Consider the following 20,624-nt stretch of genomic DNA (forward strand, 5'->3'; position numbering starts at 1 on the left):
CGTTGATGCGGTTGCTTGTCACCAGCCGGCAGCACACTTGATCCCATTAGACACGCTGGAGCAGCAGCAGAGTAAGAACCTCCTGTGTCCCCCAAGGAGATTCTCATTCTGTGTGTGTCTGTGTGTATGTGTCTGTATCTATCTCTCTCTCTCTCTCTCTCTCTCTCTCTGTGTGTGTCACACACACACACGGTGCTACTATTGCATTTGAGACAAAATCCCAGCATTCTCAGGGGAGACCTGGGCCTGAGAACAGCCTCTCACAGGAAGGCCTGTATGTCCTGGGGGAGCAGGACTGCTGTCTGGTCATGGACCCAGGGGGTGAGGAGCAGGGAGCAGTTCTTAGGGCCACCTCCTCCAGGGGCAGAAAGCAGGCTGAGGGTGGCAGGTATGACATGCTGGACCAGCCGTGGCATCTCCACTCTGAGGAGAAAACAGATTTTTGGGAGACCGGCCCCCTGAGAGCTTCAGAGATGATGTGGCCATAGCTGTTCACATCTTGGCTCTTGTCTGGATCCTTCAGGAGGAGGAGAGTGCACAGACACGAGACCTGTTCCCTCCTTGTCTCTCATCTCAGCTTCCACGTCATGGAAGGAACGGCCAAGGCCATTCCAAGCTTAAACGGCCTTAAAAATGGCCAGTTGGGGTTTTATTTCTTTATCCAAAGTGACAGGAGGGTATAATCTTCCATCTGTTGAGTGCTTCAGTCTGTGCCCGACAGGCATCTGAGTACGAAGTCCTCACAGCAGCAATGCAGCCAGGAACAGGATTGTCCCTGTTTCACACAGGCCAGTGAGCCCCACATAGCAGAGCCAGGCGCCTCCCCTAAGCTATCTGCCTCCAGGATGTCCTCACCTCTGAAGTGGGGCTGATAGGGCTTTAGCAGTATGGACAGCAGGGACGCGCGAAGCCTGCGAAGGCAATTATTTGTCTTGGTCCTAGTTTGGTGCTAATAGACGGTTTATTAAATGGCTATTTTTTTTAAAGACCTCCAGCCATTGGTGCCTCTCCCAATAGCAGCTGCTATTTAAGTCAATCCCAGAAGCCCATAATTTAGGGTGAGGGTGGGGAACTAAATCAATGGTATTTGGAGCGCCCTGGGGCTCCCCTGAAGTACATATCCCCTACTAGTCAGTCATCAGGCATTCTGGCCTTCTGAGGGGTGTTGAGTATGCAGGAAGAGGTTCGACGGGGATGAGGAGGTAGGAGATGAAATGGCAAGATTCGAGGAGCCCATGGTCCCCATGGTGATGTGGGAAAGTAGTCGCAGCACTCTGGACTGAAAGTTTGTGTTCCTCCTAAAATCCATACGTTGAAGCCTGAACCCCCGGCCTGGCTCCACTTGAACAGGGAAAGTCAGAGAAAGGAATTAAGGTAAAATGAGGATATAGGGGTGGCGCCCGAGTGTGAGAGGATTAATGTTCTTATGAAGAGAGACACCACAGTGCCCCCTTTGCTCTCTCCTCCTCCTTTCTATCACTATCTCTGTGTGCCCGTGTGCATGCGCACGTGTACACACACACACACACACACACACACATGCGCGCGCGCACACACACACACAGAGCAAGAAGGAGCCATCACTAAGCCAGGAAGAAAACCCTCACCAGGAACAAAATTGGCTGGCACCTTGATCTTGGGTTTCCCAGATTCCAGGATGGTTTTAGAAATAATTTCTGTTGTTTAAGCCCTCAAGTCCGTAGTGTTTGTTACAGCAGCCCGAGTAGACTAAGACATCCTGTGTTCCCTGGAGGTTTCCCGGCCCCACCCTGCATGCCTGCCGCATCTGCCCCGCCCTCTCTCCCATCTCAGACCCCAAACCAGCATCTTGCTCAGAATGTTTTCGAGTGCCATGTGACTGCCAGGCGCTCCCATGGTGGAGACAGAGTAGCAGGACCAGGAACGGCCCTCGGACCAGGAGAATCACCATGTGCTTCTCAGGCTTAAAATAAATCATGAGTAACTTCCCAGACAGTGAAGCAGCATTTTACAACCCAGAGCAACTGGAGAGGCTGCTTAATCTGCTTAGCAGGCTACAGCCCAAGGAGCTCGTTAGAGTGACACAGTTGACTTAGGACAAGAACACCGAGATGCAAGTCAGAGAAGCCAGCGTCTAACTACAGGGGGCCAGTAAGCTGCAGGAGCCCGGGATGACATTATTCACGCAGGTTTCTTCCCTCATCTGCCAATTCAAGATTTACCCTCACTTTGATAGTATATTCTTTTCTCATTTCTGCCAATTTCCCTTTGCTAGACAGAAGTTCTCGAGTACTTTTGTGAGTACCATTCAAACAGTACAATCCATCACGTCCACCAATTCCTCTTTTACTTCACCCCATCCTAGAAGAACAGAAAATCCTTGGAGAATATGGAAATGGCAGTGTAGGATTGCTGAATTATAAACAGGAAAAGGTCTCATTGGGGATGTATTTTTTTAATGAGAACACATTGTTATACTGTGAGCATGTAGTATTCTTGCTTGATAGAAATATTTACAAGAACACATACACATCTATATCCAAACACCAAATGCACCAAATGAAGTAGATACTCTAAATAACCGGTTTGCACCAGAAATAAAATATATTATACAAAACAGGGGTTATATCCACAGTCATTAATTCTCATTTTCTACACAAAACAATAATAAATTAAATCACATTATATGCAGATAGTTCTACTTACATCAGAATAATAAGCTGTATGTAGCTTGTGCAGCTTTTACTTTTACTTTTCTACTAGATTCATGGTAGGCTTGTATTGTTCGGTAGTCCTGCATTTAAATAAACAAAGAATAAGACGACCCAGAAGACAGGGGGTGCAGAATCCATCTTCCACAGATCTACACCATGTCCTCTTGGTTCCCATTATTTACCATACACAGGGAACAAAGCTTCCTTTCCCAGGACCCAGAAATAAGTCTGCAAACTCACAGCATCTCCAGGCTGTGGGTGCACACTTACTGCTCTCTTCAAAGTACCACATTGGACATTTCCAAATCGTAGCACTAGAGAATCCATTGGTTAGTTATTGGATATTTCAAAATCCAAATATTCTTCTTTCCCAACCTTCTTTGCCCAATTATTAAATTATGTGATATGACATCTCTGCTCTATCCAAAAAAAAAAAAAGCAATTTGGTGGCCTATGTTGTGATTTACACGTGGTGAATAGATCCTTTATTCCCTGTGCATAGAAACTTAAGTCTTTAAACATGTGAATCAAAGCAAGGCAGCGTGTTTGCTAACTCTTAATTCTGCCTGCTCAAATCGCTCCCCTAGGAATCATCCCACACCTGATACATCAAAGAGCTATTATAACATATGGATTTTTACTTCTAAGACTCAGCTCCCATTGAGACTCTCCTACTATGTTTGAAGTAGCTTAAAACATGAACAGTAACAGCATCAGCTGGGTTAGAATTGCTTTGCCTTTGGTATGAATGAACATTAGTGGTTAATCAGAAATTTGAACAAACCCCAATCCAGCACCTCTTGAAAGTCATTTTGATCCTAGAGTCTAGCTGTGGGGCATGCCTGCAAGAGATATTTGTGACATCTATAAAGTGAAAACAAAAGCCAGGCTCACTGCTACAAATGCACAACACAGGCTAAAACTGCCCAAGAGCGAATCTGGTCAAGTTAACACAAAGGGTCTGAAGAAAATCCAGCCACATTCTTACAGACAGTACTGTTTTGTCTTCCATCCCACTGAGGAATGATGGAGGTCCTGCTCACAGTGTCCACCTCCATGGGCAGATGCTGATGCATCTTAGGGCCTTGCTGGTAGATCATGCTGTGGGGAGAGGGGGTGGTTAAGATGGTATCAAGACCACACTCTTCTGTGTCTTCTGGAGGCTCAAACTTCTGATTGTTCTTACTGGATATGTCCCAGGCTCTTTGCTGCACCTGGCTGCTGAAGATGGACTAATTGCTAGTTATTCTGTAGTTCTAACAATCAACCCAAACTGAAGGGCTATCCTTAAAATGTAGCTGTTATAGCAGCCTCAGTGGACTGAGGATGTTTGGGGAAAGCTTCCTTGTTGTTCACTGAAGTTGTTCAGTCCAGTATGGACTCCCTGTGAAGCACTGAACCACGGGGCATGACTCACTGGGACCGGGACCCAGGACACACAGGCCTGAGGCCTGCTTTTGGTGGCATTTGGCTTTATGATTGCATCCACTCAGGACCTGAGGCTGTGTCCTAAGAAACATAGGCATGTGTTCCTTTCAGTTAATAGACACTTTTTTTGGTTCCCACCAGCATTATTCTACTTGGCCTCCCAAAGAGAATTCCACAAAGAGACTCACAAGAGGCTCGTGATGCCACTGGAACCGACTTTCTGAATTCCTGTCTCTCTGTACGGGATCCATGCAGCAGATACACTGTCAATGGCATATCTCATACTCCCCAAATCAATAGCAGACAGAAAGAAAGTGGTACATTCGATGCAAAGGGGACACATGTGCCTTGAATCAGTTAATGATGCCAGAATCATGTGACAGGGAAAGTGAAGGGACATTCCAAAGCTCAAGTCTTTGAATTTCAGAAAGAGAAGAGAGACATTCTCTTTCCATACATTTCTCTCCTCATCCCATTAAATGCAGTTTCTGAAACATAAAGAACTATTTTAAAGCCTGTGGAACTATGTCTGTGGTCCAGAAAAGGACAAGTTGATGGGTCTTCCAAGAAATGTAATGTTTACAAGGGCTTCCTCATGGATCCTGTGGTCTAGGGGAAGACAGGCACTCTTTACAGAAAGTAAAGTTTCTTGGTAGAAGTGAGTATATGGATAAAGCTTTTATTTCTAAGCCCTCCCAAAGATCTAAGAAGGTGACAATGATGACGATAAAACCTACACTTCTTCCTACCCCATGAATATATGTATATACTCATCTCAACCTATATCAATGTTTGGCCAAATGAGAGGATACTGATAAAGTATCTCTTGAAATCTGAACACCCTGGATTTCAGGGTAAAATTTTATAGAATGATTTGAGAACTAAAGCCCTATTTAGATACTGTATCCTATGTGGCTACTGGCAGAGGATGAATGGCTAGTTGTCAAAGGCATGTTTAGCAGTTAGAACTTAAATCCCAAGATATACTCTCCAGCGGTCTTAACACCGGTAACCTGGGCCAAACACCTACACTTTTAGCTAATGTTTCCAACTTAATGGAGTTTTGGTAACTCATATGGCACTTTCAAGGAAGAAAGAATAGATAACAGACATGTAAGAAACAATCGCTCTTAGGGACCCTAGATTTGCTTTAAGATTGGAGAGAATCTGCATAATAGAAATATCATAATTTGTTCTGCCATTTTTAAGATACTAAATTCTCACTTATTTTTATAAGTTTATCTGAGATTATAGTACTAAGTTTAGGACTATTCCGCTTCCTGAAGTAGAAATAAATTATATTTGCTCTATATATGTTAGAGCTAATGGGCCCCTATATAAATCCTGGAAACATCAAAAATGTTTATACCCAAAAACTGCAAACACATAGAGTGATTTTTCCCATGATAATAAGTACATAGGGTTTTTGGTTTTGTTTTTACAAACCAAAGATAATAGAAAATGAGTATCTCTAAAATATATAAGAGCAATAAGCTCTCCAACCCATGTAAATAATATGGACAATCCTCCTATTCTGTTTTCACTCTGAGGAGTCCTGGGCTTTGCTTTGCTTTCCTAGATTTTATTTCCCAAACTGCCTACATTAGAATTTCTAGAGCTTGTCTTTCTTACCCTCTTCTTCTAGCATCATTTTTTTTTTTTAATTCAGCACTTTATTCTTTGCATTGAACTGGAGAACTACAATCGAGTTGTTTCAGGCCATCATAATTAATTTTATCATGCTCTCCTGCTGCCTGCATTCTGTTTTTTTAATAGTAGAGTGGAAACGTGCCTCACACACAAATAATCTGTTCACTTTGGCTGGTTGAAGTAGGAGTGACAAAGGCAGACTCCTCCAGCAAAGCAAGCTCAGGCCAACTTCCCAGATGTGCAGCTTTCACTTACCACTCTACACCACCATTAGGGGTGACCCGTGACCCCTATCACTACCAAGGACTTGCGCAGACTCCCCTATTTTCCTCCTTACACATGCTCTTTTAAGATAGTTTATAACACTGTTTTCTAGATATTTAAAATGTTATTGAGGAAAGACCCACAGAAGTCCAGCAGCTTCCCATTCTTCCCTCACTGTTTCCTCCACAAATCATAATTCCAAAGGCAACCTGAGTTTAAACCTATGCGCAGAGTACTAGGTACAAAGTATTCAGCACTTCTTCAACTTTGGCCAAATTCCTTACATCCAATCCCAACCCACCGTTATGCCAGCGACTAGTGGATGACGACAAAGCTCTGTGGGGTGTATTGTCAATTTTGATAAAATGTTGTGTAAGCATTTTTTTAATTTGTCACTTTTGTCCTCATTGTCAAGTTCTAACTCTATAAAGTTGTTCTTGAGGAAAAAGGGCTGCCTCCCTTTAGGACACCCTCCTATAAATTCTAATAAATTTCGCTCTTGATCTTAAAATTTATCATTTGGTCAAATGTAGAGTCTGTAGAATCTGTAATCTGAATACAATTCTAGATCTCTGTGTTTCAGCAGCAATTGGCATTTGGTTCTGGTCAAAGGGGAGGGGAGCAGGGAGAAAAAGAAAAGTATCTTTCATCACTGTTGGCTTGTTGTACACTTTACCCATGCTTTTAAAATATAAGTGAAATTTAATCTTCAAAATGAAAAAATAGACACATTTTCTAATAGCAAAATATAAGATTAAAATACTTAAAAAATAAAATGTTAGTGTGAAATATGGCACTTTTTACATTAAAAAACAAAACATTTATATTTGCTTCTCTTGTACAAATCCTCTTATCTCGATAGTTATAGCTTTCCAGAGTAGCTCTTATGAGACACTAAAGGAGACAGGGAGGAAATTCTTTGTCAAGATGATGAAGTCAGGACCTGAATGTAGGCATATAATGGACAGAACAGTTCTCAACCTCAAGTCTGCCCCAGGCCTGGAGAGAGGAAAGCTACATCTCCAACCTTGAGGTTTTTCATTACATTTTCCTATTCTTAGGTGTTAAATTCTTTCCAAGAATATTCTACTTGTAAAAATTATTTTATTCTAGCTATAAAACATTTCATTTAAGAAAACCACATTTTATAGCCTTGTGTGAAATGCCCCCAAAGGCCATCAAGATATATGGAGACATCAGATTTTCAAACACATATCTAATCATATGCTCTCAAAACAGCAAGAACATTAACAGAGTGACTTTGTATTCTTATATTTGTCATGAGATGAAAGGCTGAGAGGCATATGATGATTAATAATGGTTCCTGAGCTTCTAAAGAAATTTTACAATGAAATGATTGCTTGAAAGAATGAGTTCAAGAGCGCCCCTTCTGTTTTCATTGATTTCTTTCATCCCGTCTATCTCCTTAAAGATCTCAGAGTGAAAGAAAAGATTTCCTTTTAAGCCACCGAAAAATGGGATCTGATGGAATCTTCCCGTAACTCCCGATGTTTTCCAATGTTACTTTCTTCTTGCTGGTTTCGCCTCTCAATGGTTATTCTGTATTTCTTCCTGGGTAAAAGGAAAGTGAATGGGTGAATATAGTAATAAAACCTCACTTGGCTACAAAATACTATGGTTTCTCTTACAAAGAATGCCCTCAAGGGACATCTGGGTTTGGGTTGATAAATGAGAAGTGACAGAATATGAAACCCTGGTCAGAGATTAAAGTAGTGTGCCCCAAGGCGTGTGGCCCTTATTCAAGGAGGAAAACTGCTCTGTTTTCTGAACTGCCACAGAACAAGCTTCCCCTTCTTCCCTTTGTGCCTTGTGGGTTAAGTCTTGTCTGTTCTGCCACAGACGTTCCCCCAACTCCCAGAATATGCCCTAGATAAAGATCAGATTAAGTGCCCAAAGGAACAGGACTATAATTGTCCCCACATAGAGTCACATACACCCAGAGTTTCATTTCCATGCAGAAAAGAAGAACTCTTAGTCTAATGATTTAAGAACTAGTCAAACTCAACCACCAAAGATTACAAAGGAATAGACCACCCTCATGATGCAAAAGTATCTGTCTCTTGAACACACATATTACAATTTTACAAGCCTTGGAGCTGAGTCCCAGTGGTAATTAGGCAGTGGGTCCTCCAAATGCTGAGAGCAGACCAGCTGGGGAGCCTGTGCCGTTGTGAGCTACCTCCACCTCTTCAGAAGGTGAACCCACACCTGTTTCTGAATTAGGGAAAGCCTGAGAATGAGAAAATGGAGCTCCCCTTCTGTCTGGATTCCTTTGTACGCACTAACTTGGTGGGTGGTAGGGATTCAGATCAGCATATTTATGGTCAATGGAGAGCGGCTGCTCTGTGGCCTTCAGGGGGAAACAATAGAAACCCTAGCCCAATACCCCTACTCTGCTCCCCACCAGTCACAAACATGGTATCTGTCACCAAAAGGATGGCTTCCTTCTTTTAACCACCATGCTTTTTGGGTGAGAACAAGCTATGAACAAGTCACAAAAAGGCTCGTGCAAAGGCAAGTAATGAAGGCAGGAAGAGCAGATTTCACAGTTCACACAGCAGTCCCAACCTGAAAAAGTAGAACGCCATTAGCAATCCAGCTCCAAGTAAAGCCCCCACGACAATTCCTGTCACCGCTGACTCTTCTAGGCCACCTGCTTGAAAAAGAAACATAGATCATCAGAGTTCATTTCAAGAAATAGTTAGAAAGGCTTCAAGTCTCATTCACTGGAATGTGTTTCTCAATGTTCCTCAAATTTTCCTGTCTTAAAGAAAGGTGTTCTGGAAGCTCCTGCATTTGGGGATTTTGTTTGTTTGTTTTTTTCCCAGTGCAGAGGTTAAGGTGCATTTAAGAAAGTCTAGACAAGCTAACTAACTGCTGTAAGAGAGTGAGCACAAAGCAGTGAAGCAGGTCCTGAAGGACTTGAGGAATGCTGGAAACTGCCGGCTTCAGCTGTCTACACCCTCGTTTGAGTTTGTCGTCAGAGGTGACACCTGGGTGGCCCATGGGGTGGACCCAGTGCTTGTTTTCACAGATGGGTGGTGACACTTCAAAGTGCTGGAGGGTTTGGTGAAAAATTCATTGGGTTAATGTTCTGTTTTTAGATGTTCTCTCACCAAACCCAGAGATTCATGTCAAAATGTCCTATATAGCTTTGTGAAAATGTGAATAACAATTTGAAACAATCAAGTTCAGCACTGTCCCAGTTATTATATAAAAGTGACAAAAGCTAACTTGTATGTGAAGTCTAATGTACAGCCTTTAGTGCATTATCTCATTTAATCCTCAAAAACAACCCTAAATGTGGGGCACGTTTCTTTCATTTTACATATGGGGAAACTGAGGCTTAGAGAAGTGAAGGAAAGCTCCAAGGACTGTAGTAAGTGTGTCGAGTCACACTTGTCACAGTAGATGACAAGGGTGAGAATTCAAATAAGCCCAGTAACTCCAGCAACCATGTTCTTAACACATTCGTGCAATCGCCACATATACATAAGTTTCTCACAGTTTGAAAACACAAGTCAAACATACATCAACCTTAGAGTGACCAGCTGACTGGAAGCAGGATGTTGCTTTGTTTTCCTTCATTAGCTTACAAAAGGGTCTCAGTAATGGAATGACTTCCAACAATTGTCCCATTTGTAAGTTCCTTATAAGAATATCCACTCGCTTCTACATTTATGAGAAGGCTGCTTATAAATAAAATGCCATACACTTGTTTGACAAGTTGTCTGATTTTGGCCATTAAAGAATATTGTCTGTTTGGGTCTGAGGAGTAGAAGGATAACCACAGACTCTGGAATTCAGAAAGAGACTCCCTGTGAGATGAATAAGTGAGAGACATTTGTTATTTAGCCTTTGATTTTCCCTAAAAGTAGAAACCTCAACTACTAAGAAATTATAATTGTAATAAAAGATGTAAAAATAGGGAGAGGTTTTCTACCATTTTGGAAAAGTAGACTAGAAGCCTCCTATAAGGTAGGATGACAGCTTGTGAATTATTCCCCAGGGTTTGACCACATCAGAAAGAGAAATCTTAACTTTCAAACACGAGCTCCTAGATGACACCTGTCTTAGAAAGTCAAGTTATGCTGATACTACAGATGAGGAGACGCATAGCAAATTAAGTCTCTAAACTTACATGATTTGCAAGGAGAGCTGTTTGTGTGCTCCACAATTCTGGTTTCATCTATTCTCAGTTTTAAAGGTCCCCAAGGATATTTGACGTTGGGCCGCATTTCAAAACGACCTTCTTTTCCAAAGTAATCACCAATCACCTAGATAAAAGGCAAAAACAAATATACAAACTGAAAGGTCAATTTACTTGTGTCTCAGAGGCATAGGGCGGCCCCCTCTTACCCACAGGGACTATAATGGCGTGTTCTGAGGGTGTTGTATGTGAGGATTTGGAGTCGCTAAAGGTACTCTGAAAGTGGGCATAGTTTAGGGAGGACTATGGTTCCTTGGCAGAGAAAGGGTTATACAGAAACAGAGGATGGGGGAAGTGGTAGGGCTTGTGTAGGGAGGCAGTGGGGTTTCCAAACTAAAGGCTGTCTCGCCAGCCTCGTCTGAATATTCTGCTGTAGCTACCACGCAGTGGGAAGGCAGGATCTTCCGTGTCTCTCTTGGCCACTTGAAGGGTAGGGCTTCCCCACTTACAATAAGCATGAACCATTTCCTGGAGTCTTCCCTGATCACCCCAATGAGAAGTGGGCCTCCCTCCCTAGAAACTCCCAAGTCTTGAGCTCCTATTTATGTGGAGGCTGCTTTCGGGACTGTTATTTGGACACCAGGAAACACATTCCTTGGAATCCCAACAAGCAGAAGCAGCAGCTGGAGCAGAACCTTCTTTGCTCACCTCCTGGGTGCCCGCTTCCATGTCGGTCATGGCGATCACAGAGAAATCCCCATATCGGTCTCCATTGGCATCTATGGACACCTGGCCAGCAATCCCTAGAGGAGGAGATGGGAGAGAACTCCAAGTGAGTTACTTACAGTCCCTCTGTCCGCCAACAAAAACAAGAAAGTGAATTGACGGGATTTTTTAAACAAACTCATGCCACAGGGAATCTCATCAGACTCTGAGCTTTTTGTTGGCCTTTGGAAAGACATTGTAATTTCATCTGTGTCTGCATTCCTAAATTCTTAACATTTCTCCATTTAAAATGAAAAGAAAAAGAAGTAAATGGCCTCCTTTGGGGAATATGTTTAAAAAAAAAAAAAACGGACAGGCTAACACTCAAAACAGCCTACTTAACCCCCCAGTTTTAGATTAGTTTTTTTAAAAAAACTGCCAGTGGGAAGTGGCAGTGGGTACATTCCTAAACTTGTTATGGGTTCAAGTTATCGCTGGAGAAATGTTATGAAAGAAAACTCATTCCAGGCCCAGGCTCAGCGATGGGCTATTGCGCTGGTTCCTCTGATGAACCAGAGAGCAGAGACCCCCATCCCAGGTCCTGGAGCCAGGAGCTGAAGAGCTGGTCTCTATCCCACTGTGTTGTTCATTCATTGTTTATCCAGAGGCTTTCTGGGTGATTGCAGCATGCGGGATTTAATGCTGCAGCTAAGGCAAAGATGCACTGAACACATTCTTTGCCCAAAAGAGGGGCAGCCTGGAGTAGGGATTCAGCTTGGTGAACTCACATTGGAATCCCAACTACTCGCATTGGAATCCCACCCCTATATTTACTAGCTCTGTGCCCTTGGCCCAAGCCCTTCAAGCTTCAGTATCCAGGGCTATAAAAGAAGCACATGAGTCCCTGCCTGCCAGGAGGCTGTTGAGAAGGTTAAATGAGATAAAACAGGTTAAGCACTCTCAACACAGCTCTAAGAGGAACTAGTTGTTTGCATCTGTGGTTATTATTACCATCACGGTGCCTAGAATAGAGGAGACCATCTGACTATGCCTGCAGCCCTCAGAAAAGAAGCTGGCCCATCTAGTTGCAGAGTCTGGGAATACTCAGTGAAACAGCAGGTCTTTGAGAGGGACATTGGAGAAAGTCTAGAATTGGGACACGCAACCATCAGGGATTGGGAGTGTTCTGCAAACAAAGGTTGCCCTAGCTAGTGTTTATGAAGGCACAAAAGCCAAAAGGAAGCAGCAGACCATGAGGCCCCAGGGAGGTAGTGATTGTAGGAAGGGGAGCAGTGGGTGGGAGGCTGGAGCATGTGGTGGGAGCACGGAGAGCCCTGAGTGCTCCCATGGAGGATGTGAATTTGCTTTGGCGGGCAATGGAGGCTTACAGCAGCCGATCAATAAAAATAAATGTGTCTCATTAGTTGGTATAACTATGTCTATATTATAATTTTCATTAGCTAAGTAAGAGATTGCATATGTCAGCCACTTTCTAATTAACTAATTTGTTCTCTTTCTCTTTAGACCATAGTAGACTGCAGTGTCATTCTTAATGGGTGTTTCTATTGATTGCGTTCTCTGCAGAAGTAAAATGAATGTCTGGGAAAAAAGAATCCCAAGGGAAAGTTCCATGCTCTAGTGTGGCTTGGAGAGGGCAGGTATTTGGGTTGACTGTCCTTTGGGTTGTGGTTTGAAGGCTCAATTATTTTTCCAGACTTTGGTCTACTTTGCCGGAAACAGAATGGAGTTACCCATTCATCTTGACTTTTTTGTCTTCTGAATATAGACTGGTTACAAAGGCTACACCTATCTCAGACTTGTTTATCCTTTTCAGCCTGTAAATCTTTTATGTGATTATACCATTTTTTAAATATATTTACCTCCAAACGTACTGGCTCTTCAAAACCTTGTGTCATGCTGTTCAGATGTGTTTATGATGGTGTGTTCTCCTAAGTGTTTTGCAGAGTATTTTATAAGACAAGGTGGCCCTCGTAATCCAGACCTCATTACACTTGAAGCTATTACAATTCTGCCGAGAAATGGGGTGAGAACCCTCAGGGTAGCCAATTAGCAAGTGAGACTTCACCTGAGAGTATTGTGTCGAAGGTGAGAGTGTCAGGCTGACAGCAGAATTTTCCTGTACATAAGTAATGACATTTTCCACCCTCATTTCCATTGGCCTGTAGCGAAGCACAAGCTTTGAGCCACAGCCCTATTTACCTCGTCACTTCTATCTCTCACACAGAGAAGAAATTCAGCTTCTCTCCAAGCCATTTATTGAAAGACTTGGGAGTTGGTCACAGGTTTCACGGTAATAAAATCCAAATTTGTCAAATAACCTCCAGGGGAGTTTTCCCTTGACAACTTAATGGTCACTGTAAGTGACCATTAAACTTAAAAGTGTTTTTAATGTTAGAAAACTTGGGGTTTTTCTTCACACAGATACTTTAAAGTTCTGGGGGGAGAAGGGGTTACGCTCAGATTGATTGTCAATTAGCAAATAAAATGGACTCATCTTACAAGTCAAGCTCAAAACTCGTCTTGGTTTTCATTGACATTTGAACAGATGCGATTCTAAATTTAGACTGAACTATACAGAACAATATAGATTCAGTTCACATCGCCTGTGTAGACCTGGCCCAGAATGAAAGCATAAGGCTGCTGATGGTAACACGTAACCTGTGCCCCTGGCTCTGAACAAAACGGGGCTCCAGTCATCGTGGGCACCTGCCTTGCCCCTAACAACCCCTCTCAGCAGACCAAGAACAAATGACCACTGGGGAGTGGCTTAGAGCAGGCTGTGGCCTACCTGCCAACGTTGTGCCCACACATGCTGGTTTCTCGGTGTATTGGGCACAACTTCTGGGAAATGTGAGCATGTCCTAATGTGCCCCTGAAGTTATTCTATTTGACTCCAGCTCCTAGCAGCAGTAGTCAGAGGTCAACAAGCAAGGACAACCCTGCAGACCTAGTCATTCATCTTACAGTCTGTCTTTAGGTAAAGCAGACGTCACTCTGGTTTTGAATAAGATGTGGCATTTGCTAAAACCACCCACCAATGAGAAATGAAACCCACCAATTTGAGCATGGCAGCTGCTGCTGGAGGCCTCTAGCTAGAACTTGTGGCAATAGCTATGTCACAATTGCTAATGCCCTTTAAAAGGCAACAACTTACTTTGGATCCACAAAAATTCTTATACAGTTAGATGGTAGAAAAATGTGGAACTATCACTTTTTAAATGTGCTAAATCTGTGAGTGCTCATCTGAAAATTCTTTTACTTGACATACAAGTTTAAAAAAAGTTAAGATGAAGAATAGCATTCATAGTCTGATCCTTTTGTGTGAATTTTTTAGATAAGATATACAAGTGCATATGTGCTGGCAGAAGGCACGAAATATTTTTAGACAGAATCATAGGAAATTGTGAATAGTGATTACTTTGGGGAGAGGGCAGTAGGGTGGGAAGAAAAACTTTCACTTTTCATTTTGTACATTTTTGTACTGTTTAAATTTTCCAGCCAAGAAGTGTCTCATTCTTGTACAGTTGTTAAATGTCAGTAGGGTTTGCTTGAGTGATGAGATTATAGGCCTTTTTTTTTTTTTGGTTGTAGTTCTTGCACCTCTTTGTTCTTAAGAAAGCAACAGCTAGTGGTCACCATTGCAAAAATAAAATAAAAACAGAAAACTCAAAATAAAAACTGTTCTTCTCAATAATCCTTTCATAATCCTTTCAACAGGGGATTATTTCACTTAAAACTGATCACAGAACTCTTCACAAACACTACTTGTTGTGGATGTGGCTTGTGATCCATGTAATTTGAAGACTCATAGAGTAGTTATCCAATGAGCAGAAGGAGAAAAGGCACGTCCTATTTCAGTGGGACTTTCATAAGCTTTATCTCATTTAATTTTCACAAGCCTGCGAGGTACGTTGGTCTTGACTTATTATCCTTACTGTATAGCTGTGAAAAACAAGACACAGGCAAGGTCCCACTGTTGTAAGAAAAAAGCAGAACAAGGAGAGAAGGGGCTGGAAAGGCTGCAGAGTGCTATCACCTTAAAGAGTGAGTCCTCACCTTCAAATGTTCTGTTCCAGGTCTGCTGGATAATTTTCCCTCCATCCTTCTTGCTGTAGCCAGCTCTGAGTACTTCATGTAAAGCCAGGGCATAGAGAAGAATGGCGTCATGAAATCCTTCAACAAACATGTTAACCTGGAAAGGAAACCCCACAGGGTGAGCCCAAACACCAAAGGACTGGCATTCAGGAATAATGCAAGCAAATTAAAATGGTTAACAAGTTAGACTCGAGACCCACAGGCAATAGCAGAGGGGGGCAGAAGATTAGCTAAGGGGCATCCCTCCCTGGTTTTCCGGCAATGCTCAGTGAGGGAGCTCTTCCCCCTGGTAGAGTTGTAGAGAGGAGACAAGACAGAGAATCAAGAACTTGGTACCTATTACTAGGTTCGGCTTCCAGGGACATAGTTCCTGTGTGCTCCCCCTTCTGCCCACGTCTGCTCTCTACCTCAGGCCGCCTCAAGTCCGGCCTCTCCTTGAGGTCTTCTCCAGCTTCAACAGACCCCACAATCTCTCTAAACTCTTCATGAGGAGCATATCTAAGAGCACAGTAAGGATTCCTCATATTCAAATATTACTAAATGCCCCGCATCGTGCTGGTACTGAAGTTACAAAGAGCTGGGTCTAACCATTGCTGTCTGCCCTGCATCTACTTCCACTCTGTCAGCTGTCACATCTCAGCTTCTGTTTCCAATTTATATTTGAGGGGTTCCTAAGCACTCAGCCATTCCCTACTTCCACCCCTGCATCGCTCCAAGGACAAGAAGGGAAACAGGGCCTCCCCTGGTGGCACTGTGGTTGAGCACTGGTCTGCGAAGCTGCCCACAGCCTCTGCAGCACCGATTTGATCCCCGGCCACCGGCGAGGATCCCACATGGTGCGACAGACCCTTCCTGCCACGCCCACTGCTCCCCTCAGCAGTGTATTTCGTCAGTCTGCCTGTTCTGTTCCCCGCTCTGGCTCTGGTGAATTCTCTCACCCTCCTGCGCTTCTGACTGTACCCAGTGCTTGTATAAATAAATAAATAAATCTTTTTTTAAAAAAAAAACCTCTTTTTAAAAAAAAAGAATGGAAACAGGTCTGGATCTTTGGTTTACCCCAGTCAGTTCTGCTCAAGTGAAATAGCCCTCAGTTCACTTACAGGCTCACGAGAAGTTGGGGAGTCAACTAATCAGTTTCAGACTCGTTTCCTTCCTTGAGCACCTATCATTTGGCAAGTTCAAATGCTACATTTAAGCCTCTGTAGTATTCATTAGACATGAAATATGCATTCATAATCTTGAAAGAGTGAGTAACTTATAAACAGTATAAAAGTACAAAAAATATCTGAGCCTTCTTAGTTCAGGAGAAAGTGTCGAGAACAGAATGCCAAAGCAGCAGAGAGAATCGGGTATCATGACTTCGACTACATGAGGTTTTGTGAAAGGTCTTCCCTGCCCAACCTAGAAAGACTCTGTGGGAATATGCCACAACTAACCAGTGTCACCCAGGTCAAATATACAGTCAGAGAAGTCATGGCTCAACATCACTCCCCTTGGCCTCATCCCACCCCTAAGAGTGGGGGAGCCCATTAGTGTGACAGCAACAAGTATTTCAGGTTTATCAAAGTCTAGTATGGTGGGCACACCTGGACTATAGTGAGGACTACGGGGGCCTTGTGATGAGCGTGGGTGGGGCATGTATCTGAGAGGTGTGATCTTAAACCTCTGATCATGTACAGTGTTGCAAACCAATGTACCTCAATAACATGTTGCAAACCAATGTACCTCAATAAAATAAAAAAGCACAACAAAGCAAAAACAGACAATTATAAACCAGAGACATCCTGCAGGGGAGGAGGCGGGAGAGGGATCAGAGGGAGGGAGGGAGGCGCACAGGGGACTGAGGTGATGGTGCACGGGTGCATTGGGGGAGTAAACTCTATGGGGACTACACCTGAGGGGGTGGTGGGAAGCAAACATTATTTAAAAATGAACAGTGATGTAAAAATTTTTTTTAAATTTTAAAATTAAAAATAAAATAAAAAGAGCTTAGTGCTGAAAAGCAATTTATAATAATGACTAAAAGAGCCTGGGCTTGTTTCCTAGCTCTGCCACTTCCTAGTTTCTGCACCACTCTGGGTCCAGTTGGGTTCCCTCCCCCAACTGGAATATAGGAAGAGCAAGTGTCCTGGTCTCGTGGGGTTGCTATGAGGTTTAAATGGGTAGAAAAGACTTTGAACAGCACCTAGTAGAGTCAGCACTCATTGCTAGCTTTTGTCATGGTTACTGTCCAGAGACAGAGAAATCTAAATCTAGGGATTCAGCTTGGTTTCTGAATCCTAATAGCAGTACTTAGGAGTGCCCTACAGACGGGCATGACATATCTTATAGACCCATTTTACACATTATGGAAACTAAAGCTCCTTGTTCATGCTCGGGCATTCCACACAGCTCTCTCCCACAACATCTAGCCCTTAATTCCTCCCAAGTGTAGTATCTCAAGCTGGTCAAGTCCATGAATGCTCTGGGAGAGGCAGAAGGTAGGAGAGTGTACTGGGGTCTCAGGGAGCTCTGAGTTAACTGCTAGACTCAAGAGCTAATCCTGATACCTTACGTCATCTCTCTTACCTTCCATGTGCTTGTGGGTTAAACTGGGGTAAGGTACCTACTCATGTCAAAGAGTTCTCAGAAGGAAGGAATGAATGTAAAACATCTAAATGTAAAACATTTAAATGAAGGAATGAATGTAAAACATCTAAAACAGTTCCTGGGACTGTAAAAGCCAAGGGGAGACATTTACTCTTAGGCGTCAAGCTTAAGTCTCAGAGTCATTATTTTCTTAGGCAAAGAAGAATAGTGTAGAAATAACATCTACTAGTCAAAGATAATTTTCTGCAGAGTTGGCTGTGCTAATTCAATTTTCCAAAGGAATATGAAATGTTCACTTAGGCCATGAAGTCATCAGGGCCCGAGAAAGTATGCATGCTGATGAGCTAATGCATTTTAATAAGTGGACTTCAGCAGTGTCATTTAACTTCCAGGCCATAATGAGAAGAACCTTTTTCAGAAGATCTACCTCCTCTTTGATAAAAGCATAAAACCTATCCCGCTGCAGACAGAAGTCACTGAAATGCAGAATCATGGGATATGAAAGAGGTAAGGCGCCTTAGGAAATCTCTGCCTTTGCTCCTCTCCTTACAGTGAGGGCCAAAGAGTATCAGTCGCCCTCAACCTCCCTGCGCTCTGTAATTGAGGGTTGCTCCCTCTATATTCCTTGTTCCTTTCTGACTCCTCAAAATACTAACGCAGGGGAGCCTCCCCTGGTGGTGCAGGCTGTTGAGCGCAGTACTGTGGAGCTGTCCGAGGCCTCTGTTGCTCGGGTTCGATCCCGGCCTGCGATAATCGCACATGGTGCAGCAGACCTCTCCTGTCTCGCCCGCTGCTCCCCTCAGCAGTGTATTTCAGTCAGTCTGCCTGTTCTGTTCCCCGCTCTGTCTCTGGTGAATCCTCTCACCCTACCGCACATCTGGCCTGTACACTGGTTTTGTACACATGAATAAATAAATCTTTAAAAAAAAAATCCTAACGCAGGGCCACCAGGCTACCATCAGCCACCCACAGCATCAGATGGTGGCCTGGTCTGGCCTTTGCACTCCTCCCCTTGGTGATCGGCCCTCTAAGCTGCCCCCTCTATGATCCGGGATGGAAGAAGCATGAACTTGGGTCACTTCTTTTCTATCAGGTTTGGTGTAGAAGAGACTCCATAAGCTCTGAATACGTGCTGGGTCTGGAGACTCACTTTATTCCGATTTGCAAATGGATTGAAAAATTCACCTTTTTCCCTCTCAATGGGGCTGAGTGTCTCCCTCTCCTGCCAAAATTAGCAGGAGAGCTGCCGACCCCCACCAAGGTTCACTGGCACCCCAGCCTGCTGCGGGGGAGGTTTCAAAACACCTACCTCATAGGACCTCAAGCCAAAAGCAAAACCCTAGAGGCCATCTTTTCTCGAGGAGAACATTCTCACATCCACACGTGTTTTTTAATGGGAGGAAAGCCCGTTAGCACATTATAGACACTGAAAATAGGAAGTGCAAATTAAAAAGAAAAACGAGGGAGAAAAAAAAAAAAATCCAGAGTATTAAGTTGCCTTTGGAACACTTTCCACTAGACCTCTGGGCTGAAAGGAGCAAGGTCATCTGTTTTATTCCCTGCTCAGAGCAATACTTGAACCTCAGACTCCTGACTGACACCTCATGCTGTCGTGACGGAGGTCACTGAGTGACCTATTCTAGTATTTAGCATTATTGTAGCCAGAAGGTTCTTCCTGCCAGCCATTCCTTACCATTAGCCATAGGACTTCATGAAATTCCTAAATGCAGCCAATTTCCCTGCTAGATGCTGAACAAAATGAGTTAAAAAAAAAAATACAGTTCATGATTCCTGGATTTACAACCTCAACTAAACAATATACCGCCACTCCACACCATACAGACGGACTCTACTCCACACACCACACACTCAGGCCTCACTCCACACACCACACACACAGATGGACTCCACTCCATACACCACACACTCAGGCCTCACTCCACACACCACACACACAGATGGACTCCATTCCACATTCCACACACACAGGCCCCACTCCACACACCATACACACAGATGGACTCCACTCCACACACCACACACACAGATTCCAGCCAGGCAGCTATGAAGTGAACCCCGGTGCGGGGCAAGCACAGGTGATGATTATTTGTGCTGGGTATCAAGGAAAGCATCATTCAAACAGGATGGAACTCACCATCTTCCACCATCTTCCATTCACTCACCATCGTCTGCTCATTCTGGGAGTTTGCCAGAACACGCTAGCATGCTGACGTTGTCTCTCCTATCATTGCATTGCAAATCTCTTGATTTTGTCCTCTGGTAGTTGACTGTAGGCAGCAGGAATTTCAAATGGAGAAATGCTATTTTTGCCTTTGGCCTTCCTTTCTGATAGCACCTGTCAATCATGTCTATTTATTCCCCTATCGTGAAGAAAACTGAATAGAAATCCTGTTATTTTTTAACAGAATACAAAGAGTTGCCATTCACAACAGGCTGCACTCTCTTTGAGGATGCAAATTCATAGACAAATTCCTCAATGCTTGTGCAAGTACGCAAAGAGGGCTGTGTGCCTCAGCTGTTCTGTAAAGTGAGAGTAAGTGGCACGCAGTATCTAGCTCCCCAGGGCCATCTGATAGCTGAGCCGGCCTGCAAAGGAAAAAGCTACCCAAGTTAAATGCATGAGAAGCTGACCAGGGGTTTGGCTAGTGGCGCCCACGTGAGCTCAGTCTATCACAGTGAGGCTGCCTTCCTTACCACAGACCACTGGTTCCCAAGGCAAGAGAGGGCCATAGGGGGTGCTTGGCATTTCTGATGAGCCTTGTGAAAAAGATAAGCTCCTTAACCTCCTGTTAGGGTGAAGGAGAGACAGGGAAAGGGAAATCTGGATAGGTGCAGAACCTGCCCTTTCTCCATCGGAGCTGAAACAAGGGCAGCAGCATCTTGTCTGGTTAATAAGAATCAGAACCTGGTCCCGCATTCCTGGGCCATGGAGACGCAGGCAGCAGATGGCAGCCGCATGGACTGGCCAACAGTTAGAGAACATGAGG

At 43.7% G+C, this 20,624-nt stretch overlaps 1 protein-coding gene across 1 annotated transcript in view; it reads right to left on the reverse strand.

Annotated features, from left to right (window-relative positions):
• Positions 1 to 2,118: 2,118 nt before the first annotated feature.
• The window catches only part of NPR3 (natriuretic peptide receptor 3), a 56,453-nt gene continuing 37,947 nt past the window's right edge, over positions 2,119 to 20,624 (reverse strand). The window contains exons 4-8 of the mRNA XM_037529440.2: positions 14,989 to 15,124; positions 10,915 to 11,009; positions 10,198 to 10,333; positions 8,625 to 8,712; positions 2,119 to 7,607 (exon numbers count right to left, since the gene is read on the reverse strand). Of these exons, the coding sequence (XP_037385337.1) occupies positions 7,496 to 7,607; positions 8,625 to 8,712; positions 10,198 to 10,333; positions 10,915 to 11,009; positions 14,989 to 15,124 (567 nt within the window). The 3' untranslated portion in view covers positions 2,119 to 7,495. The remainder of the gene's footprint in view (positions 7,608 to 8,624; positions 8,713 to 10,197; positions 10,334 to 10,914; positions 11,010 to 14,988; positions 15,125 to 20,624) is intronic.

Source organism: Talpa occidentalis, unplaced genomic scaffold, assembly GCF_014898055.3.
Source record: "Talpa occidentalis isolate TD23 unplaced genomic scaffold, MPIMG_talOcc4v2.1 talOcc4.6, whole genome shotgun sequence".
NCBI lineage: Eukaryota > Metazoa > Chordata > Mammalia > Eulipotyphla > Talpidae > Talpa > Talpa occidentalis.